Genomic DNA, 8,621 nt, shown 5'->3' with positions numbered 1-8,621 from the left:
TGAGGGGTAAATATTGGCCAGGACACTGGGGATAACCCCCTGCTCTTCGAAATAGTGCCATGGGATCTTTTACGTCCACCTGAAAGAGCAGACAGAGCCTCGGTTTAACGTCTCATCCCCGCTTTTTACAATGCAACAGCGATTGCACTTCAAAAAGTAACTCCATGGGCTGCACAACGCTTTGGGGCGTCCTGAGATACCGAAAGGCTCTCTATATAAGATGCAAGTTCTTTCTCTTAGCTTTAAGGAGCAGGGGGACATTCTGAGAGTGCATTAGCCAGACTGATAAACTCAAGTGGCCACCAACTAGTAAAACAAAACCTCATGCAACCTGGAGCGACCTGTCAAGAACTTCAGACTGTGGAAGAAGATACAAGCCAGAACTTGACATGTGCATTTCATGTTATTTTTGTAGCCACGTGGGGATTGTCAGAGCCGTTTCCTGGTTGCGTACAGCTAGAATGTGCACGTGTCCCTCTCCCTCGTATTCCCTGCCAAACTCCTTATATAAATAGTGTAGCCGAAGATCAAATCCAACATCGCCAGTGTGTGTGTGTGTGTGTGGAGAAAGCGCCGTGGTTAAAAGTAGAGGGGGACGCTGGGCTGAGCGCACCTTAAACATGCCAAAATCCCCTCCTTGGCTCTCTATTGCCCAGCACTCAGCAGAAGAAGGGGTTTCAGACCGGATCGCCCATGTCCTCCCAGTGAAAGCTCGGCTTCTCCAGGCAACACGTGGATAAACTTTAATTCTACACACACACACAAAAAAAGTCTCACTTTCCGCACTATCGTCCAAGAACATTTTTTCCTGCGATTTTAAAACCTGTGCAACCTTCAGCGCCTCTTTTGCATTTTCAACCCCCACCCCACCCGTTCCTTCCACCTTGATCCGTCAGGAAAAGGCACAAGAGCTCGAGGATTATTATTATTATTATTGCTGCTGCCGCTTCTAACGCCGCCTTATGTTGTATCCCAGCACAAAGATGCTCATTCTGGAGATCTCTCTCTTTCTGATTTACACCGCCTTGCTGCAGAGGGACTCCGCTTACGAATCTAGCCAAGACTATTACGATGACTATCAGGAGCTGGGAGAAGCGAAGGTAAGCGGGTATTCTTTTTTTGTTGTTTGTTGCTGTTGTGGTTCTGGCTACTGTTCCAACAACTGAGCACCTTCGCTGTTTCATAGGCGCCCCAGGAGTTAGCGAGAGTGTATGCACAGCCGGCTTTAACTGGCACCGAATCTAGGGGGCAGAGCGAGCTGGGGGCAGTTTGCTCAACTTTCTAATATGTAACGTTTAAATATATAAATGCAACTTCTCAGTACATACATATGTAACATTGTAATACATATATGTAATTTATATGTAACTTTTTAATAGAATTTTACGTAACTTTTAGTACATTATATATGTAAATTTAATACATATATGTATAACGTTATATATGTAACGTTTTAATACATATGTATAACTTTATTTATATGTAACTTTTTAATATATATGTCTAACTTTTAATATATATGTAACTTTATATATGTGTAACTTTTTAATACACATATGTAACTTTTTAATACATATATCTAACATTTTAATACATATGTATAACTTTAATACATATGCATAACTTTTTATATGTAACTTTTAATACATATATGTAACGTTTTAATACATATGTATAACTGTTTATATATGTAACTTTTTCATACATATGTATAACTTTTTATACATATGCATAACTTTATATGTAACTTTTAATACATATATGTAACTTTTTAATACATATGTATAACTTCTTTATATGTCACTTTTTAATGCATATATATAACTTTTTAATACATATGTATAACTTTGTATATATATGTAACGTTTAATATATATGTATAACTTTTTATATGTAACTTTTAATACATATATCTAAATTTTTAATACATATGTATAACTTTATATATATGTATGTTTTAAATATATATGTCACTATATATATATAACTTTTGATCACATATATATATATATATATAAAAATAGTAAACCTCTGCAGAATTTTAGAATTTGCAGAGCCGATCTCTTTTTAGTGGTGAGGGGGAGAACAGAATCGCGGAAGTTCTGCAGGCGATGGGTTGTGCAAGGCTTGCTTTGGGTGTGAGCTCTGGATTGTGCCGCGAGTTTCTGTGCGACCTTACGGAAGGAGAGATGGCGAGTGGCCGAGTGTTGTCCGGGTGGGTGTTCGAGAGCAAGGAGACTTCCCTTCACCCTCTGCACATTAACAGACTGGCAAAGGTTTCAGTTTCAAATATTTAAAAAAAAGCCCAAACCGCTAACAGCAGGGGCGTGGGTCCCGCCTTCGAATCGCTTCAATGAGTTCCTGGAGAAATTCAAGTGCCAGCTTCAAAATGTGTGGAGAACTCCCTCCAGTACTTCTCGGCTGAAGTAAGATGGGCTGTCACTTAGTTTCTGTTTTTTTGACAATGAATTCCCATGTTTACAATAATATATACACTTCCACCTCCTCCCCCTTACATTAAAAAACAGTAACTTTGTAATGACAGATAATACAACAATTTAATAATAATGTAGTCTGGTCAGGAAGAGTTAATTTTTGTGCTGACGGGACCTGGCTTCTCAAAGATCCATTCTGTTTTAGTCAGATTTTTTTCAGCCAAACTGCGATGAAGAGACTAAAATAAACAAGAGTGAGGGAAACAAATATATTTATAAATCAGAGTCGGGTGAGAAAAGCTCCTTCCTTAACCCAGGAGAGGACAGAAGCAGGGGGAGAAAGGAGGAATATTGTTTGTATGTTGGAAACTGGAGGGACAGGGGGCAGCAAGAGGGAAGGGGAATAAGTGGAGGAGAGGTGTAAAGCACTGAGGAAAACCCTCTCCAGAGATTTAGCGGAATGGACTCGCTAAAGAATGAATGTTCTGTAGAGAGGAAATAAATAAGAACGTCTATGAGTTGCACAGGAACTGAGGAATTTTGACAATTGTTGATTGAGAGTGTGATAGGTGTCACTGTCAGGACACTGAGTGTAAGGTGATAGAAGGGAGGGGAGTGAGGGCAGATACAGGGAGCCCACAGGCAAATAGAGAAAGGACAGGTACAAAGGGGAGAGAGAGAATCTGTACTGATGCATAGAGAGGGGGAGGACACATGCACACTCAGAGAAAGGACACATGCGCAAGGGAGTGAGAGAGGGCACAAAGACAGAGTGAGAGGGAGAAAAAGCATAGACACACGCAAAGAGCTTCCACAGACAGGTGACAAATAGATTATTCCCGATGTTGGGGAAGTCCAGAACCAGGGCACGCAGTCTTAGGATAATGGGTATACCATTTAGGACTGAGATGAGGAGAAACGTCTTCACTCAGAGAGTTGTTAACCTATGGAATTCCCTACCGCAGAGAGTTGTTGATGCCAGTTCATTGGATATATTCGAGAGGGAGTTAGATGTGGCCCTTATGGCTAAGGGGATCAAGGGGTGTGGAGGGAAAGCAGGAAAGGGGTACTGAGGGAATGATCAGCCATGATCTTATCGAATGGTGGTGCAGGCTCGAAGGGCCAAATGGCCTACTCCTGCACCTATTTTCTATATTTCTATGTTTCTAGAATGTGATAGGACCCAGATGCACACATTCAAAGATGCAGATTCCATAGAGATATCACACACACACAGAGATCACTCTCTCTCTCTCTCTCTCTCACACACACACAAACAAAAACACAGAAACAGACCTGAGAGAGAGACTGATACAGACATGGAAAGGTATGTCAGCGACTGGCAAAGACACCTCCATCACATACATACAGACAAGCAGATGAAGAGTATTAGAGGTGGAACAGAGAGAGAAGATGACACAGAAATCATCAGCGCCCACATAGAGGCAGGGAGAGAGACACACAGAACCAGACCAAAGGAGACAGACATGTTAAAGCCACGTAAACATAAGGCCCTGTTATATTAGTAGGGTACTGTCAGTGGCAGGAGACTGCTACATCTCTTGGATGGTACACTACCATATAAAGGAGGTGAACTCTTTCTGTTGACTCTCCATCAGAGATTGTTTTAAAAGTTAAAAAAAAGGTGAGAGACGTGCTTTGAGGTAGTGGTTCTCTGCTTGAGCTGCACTCTGCTGAAGACCGACCAGAAATATAAAAGTTCCAGAAGGCGATAGACAGAGACAGCCATGCCGCAGACACATGCACGCAGAAACACAGCGAGCGAGGGCGATGCCACAGATACACCAGGACACACAGAAGCAATTAGCCAGAGAAATCAAATGATGAGCGAAATAAGTGGATGTGTAAGAAGTGGAGGAGGCGGGGGGAGGGGGGAGGGAGAATGGCAGGTTTCAACAACATACATTTAGAAAAGGTAGGAGGAGCTGAAGATGTGGTTTTGCAGTTCCAAAAGGTAAAAGGAGTTCACTCTCTACTGTCATAGCTGGAGGGCGCTATCACTCACCGAATGAGGCTACTGTAATTCAGTCAAATCTTCTGCTTAGCTGATTAAAACATTATGTTCACTTTAAAAAAGTAATTGTTCACTACAGATGTGTTTATGGCATTTATGGCATTAATGCTGAAAAGGTTTGCCAGTACTGTTGTGAAAGCCTCTATCCCTCCCTGCTGATGCTGTTATCTGACAGCTACATACCGATTTTCCCCCCACAATTGTCTTTTATCCATTACTGGCTTTTCTCCTGTCAGTCTTATTTTGCCTGTCTCTCAGTCCCACCTCTCTGGCTTTTCATCCTGCCTTTCTCTCTCTTCCGTTGTCATTCACAGAACTCTATGTTGAACAGTCCAAAGGTCTAGAAGAGCGTTGACTTCGTAAAAACATTTTTTTTCTTTGAAAGAGAGAAGGCGAAAAAGAATCTTGTGGCATTTTCAACATGCTAATGTCATGTGCGAGTGATGCGCCGAGATAATTTGATGTCATTCACAGCTTTCGGTTGTGTGTGTAAACAAATGAGATCAAGGTTTGCCAAACGCTTACCATGATAATTGTAACCCTCGTCGGAAAAGTGTAATTATTCCATAAAAGATCAACCTAGTATTTCATATGTTATGACCTAGAATGCAGCATTCAATCTGGGTGTTTTTAAGTACCCGCACAGAGCCTGCAGTACTGAGGGAGAACTCAATTTGTCCCTCAACCAATCCCACCAAAATAGATCAACTGTTTTTTGTTTATCTCATTGCTGTTTGTGGGTCCTTGCTGTGTGCAAACTGGCTGCTGCATTTCCTTATAATGCAACAGTGACTACACTTCCAAAAATACAAATTAATTGACTGTGAAATAATTTAGGATGTCACCATGACATGAAAGGCACTATATAAATGCAAGTTATTTCTTTTTTACGTAACAGAATCACATTGCAGTCTTGTACCCACAAAACCTGTGACAATATCACGTTGAAAGAAAGAGTTGCATTTATGTAGCGCCTTTCACGACCACCAGATGTCTCAAAGTGCTTTACAGCCAATGAAGTACTTTTGGAGTATAGTTGCTGTTGTAATGTGCGAAATACCGCAACCAACTTGTGCTCAGCAAGTTCCCACAAATAGCAATGTGATAATGACCCGATAATCTGTTTTTGTTAGGTTGATTGATGGATAAATATTGGTCAGGACACCAGGGATAACGCGCCTGCTTGTCTTTGATATAGTATCATGGGATCTGCTATGGCCACCTAACAGGGCAGACAGGGTCTCGGTTTAACGTCTCATCCGAAAGATGCCATCTCTGACAGTGCAGCACTCCATCAGTACTGCATTGCAGTGTCAGCCTAGATTTGTGTGCTCAAGTCCCTGGAGTGGGAATGGAACCCACAATCTTCTGACGCAGAGGCAAGTGTGCTACCCACTGAGCCACAGCTGACATTGCAGTCATGTGAGAGTATCACATTGCAGCCTTGTACCCTGTAGAACCTATGCTGTCGATGGGAACTCCACCATCAGTGACAAAGCAGATGATTCTTGAGGCGATAGCGGTCCATGTCTCTGACAGCAATGCCAACCCTCCGTCGACAGCTGAAACAGGCTGACCAAGTGCAGCACAGCACCTTCCCCAGCCACTGTGCAAAATAACAAGAAAGAAATTGCCATTTGCGACTGGTTGCATGTGGATCCAGCGGTGTAGAAACCGTTGCACAGCATAAAAGCGCGGTTTCTGCCACACGGGAATACATGCAGCTATTATTGCAGAAGCACTTATGAATTGTGCACCACTAGAACAGCCAAAGAAGAGGATTACTCTCCTATTCAAAGGGGTTGATGTTTGCCAAGTTGACAGAAAGCTATTTTTACAAATCTATAATTATACTATCCTAAGCAGTTGTGACCCTCATGATAATAGCTGCTGTGGCCTCGGTTGCTCCTGGACCATTTGTGATAGCAGGCTGATGTCACTAACATTGACCAGTCACATGCTGCAATGTGACAATCTATCTTTTAACGTCAATGAAAAGACGAGTTCCTTTTTTAAAAAAAACAAGGAGCTGTAGTGACCATCAATATCTCTGCTTGAGGTTTATATAAACATTCTTAATTTCTTGGCAGAACAACATTTATTTTCCCTTTACTGGTCCAGAAGTTGCTGGAAAATTAACGGTTTGAGTTCACGGCACCTGCCATTATTAGTGCATAAAATCCCCCAGCAATTTGTGGCGAGGAATAGATACAGCATGTGTTCCGTTTATCCGGGACAATTAGCCATTGGCCTCACCAATAATTATCATCTCACTGTGCGCCTCCCCATTGCGCGTCATGAAATTGCTGAATTTACACCGTTAATATGAATGAATATCTCCGCAGGCTTATAGGACTGGTATTTCATGTCGTAAGGACTCTGTTAATGGCAAAATTTATTGTCCTGACATGCAACTCAATCTTGGGAGGCCCAGAAATGGAACAATGAAACATTGGTGTTGCACTCTCGCAGGTAGTGAATTGTTTCTAATTCACTAAAGGTTTTAAAAAGTTTATTTTATTTTCATACTTTTCCTTTCTTGTCTCTTTTCTCTCTCTCTTAATCGACTCGCTTTATTTCCCTCTCTTTATTGCTCTTTCTCATTTGACTCTAATTCACCTTATTTTCTTCCCCGTCGTTTGCTCTGTTTCTTCCTCTATCCTTTGGTTTCATTGGTTAAGAAAACAGACCATTCAGGAAGTCAGGAAGTCCCAGATAGCCCGTTGACCTCGCCGCGCCATTATCAGCTCACACTTCCAAGAATTTGCGATGCAAAAATACGATCTGATGCGTACGGTAAAAAAAGCAGCGTTCCAGCAAATTTTGGGCCAATGGAAAATAGGGCAACATTAGTTTCAGAATGTTCTGTGACTATGCTATCGAGGCAGTGAAGTCACTTCTCAGAAATGGATGTAACATCAAAACAGCTTTACTGTTGTAGAGTGGTTTGCTGGTAAAATTATTTTGATGGTCCATCAGGCAGTATCAGCTTCTTCAATGGACAGGGAAACCACTCTACGTAAGAGAATCAGGGACACACCTTGCTGTTAAGTAGTTCTACTGTCACGTGAAGGAAGATTAGTGAATGGTAAATTGTAATTTGAAACCATAAATTTGTAGTATGACCTACTTGTCTTCCAATCTTCGTCATGGTAATATTTTTTTAGACAGTTGATTAATAGCTTTATGGCAGAGTTAAAATGTATGATGCTAGCAATATAGTTATTGAATATTTGCAATATCTTATAGACACAATCCCTTTAAAATTCATTTCAAAAAGACTTAAAGTTAACTAGCCCCAGCACTACACAGACTGGTGCAACTTTCCCTGCCAGCAGCCACAGGATGAAGTGTGGAAGCCCACCAATATGTGGATTAAGTATCTTTAGGGCGAATGTCAGTCTAAGTGATGTTCAGACTCCATCGAAGGAACATCTGATCTCCATCTAAGGTTGGCAAAGACCAAACAGTCTGGAGTCCTTGTGCAATACACTTCTCACAAATTCCTATGCACGCCACTGCGGAAAAAGCAGCAGGCAAATAGGAAAAGGAAGATGAAAGTACAATTTTACCCGCTCAAGGCACCTCATGGATAAGGACCCGACTGAGTGAGGCCCCGGACATAGTAGGCCATCCCCCTGTGTGTTAGTCCATAGTTGTCCGCCCCATGGTCAACACCTACAAATCATCCTTATCCGAACGTGTATAAACAATGGCAACGGACAGCCTCATCTTTTCAACGTGGAACTAAAATGTTGTCCAAATATCTACATCTATGTAAATTAGGGGAACAAAATGCAATATCTGAGAAGAATTTCAAACACTCTAACTCTGAAACATCGAGAGGTGGGGAGGGGGAAGGGGGTAATTTTAACCCAACTTGCCGGACAGGAAGCCCACGGGATCGGATGGAATGCCGCATTTACACCCCGCCCAATTTCCCTCCCCGTTCAGTGGAGAGTAGAATCGGGCAGGGTGTCTAACCAGCATTGCGCCTGAGCTCAGCAGGTTCCCGATGGGCTAGTTAGGTTGGGTGTTTAAAGATTAGCAAATACGGACAAGTAAGAATAATGCAGAACTGGAAACACTCTAATATCGATTAGCGTTCTGAGGATATAAAGTACCTTATTAAATAAATAGTGCGCGGCACT

The 8,621-nt window shown here is 41.9% G+C and overlaps 1 protein-coding gene across 1 annotated transcript in view; it reads left to right on the top strand.

Moving 5' to 3' along the window:
• Positions 1-502: 502 nt before the first annotated feature.
• Positions 503-8,621, top strand: part of vegfc (vascular endothelial growth factor c) — a 270,356-nt gene continuing 262,237 nt past the window's right edge. Inside the window, exon 1 of the mRNA XM_070878417.1 lies at positions 503-1,100. Coding sequence (XP_070734518.1) covers positions 963-1,100 — 138 coding nt within the window. The 5' untranslated portion in view covers positions 503-962. The remainder of the gene's footprint in view (positions 1,101-8,621) is intronic.

Source organism: Pristiophorus japonicus, chromosome 1 (genome assembly GCF_044704955.1).
Source record: "Pristiophorus japonicus isolate sPriJap1 chromosome 1, sPriJap1.hap1, whole genome shotgun sequence".
Taxonomy (NCBI): domain Eukaryota; kingdom Metazoa; phylum Chordata; class Chondrichthyes; family Pristiophoridae; genus Pristiophorus; species Pristiophorus japonicus.
Note: the sequence above shows the minus strand (reverse complement) of the source record. Positions and strands in the feature narration are given on the sequence as shown.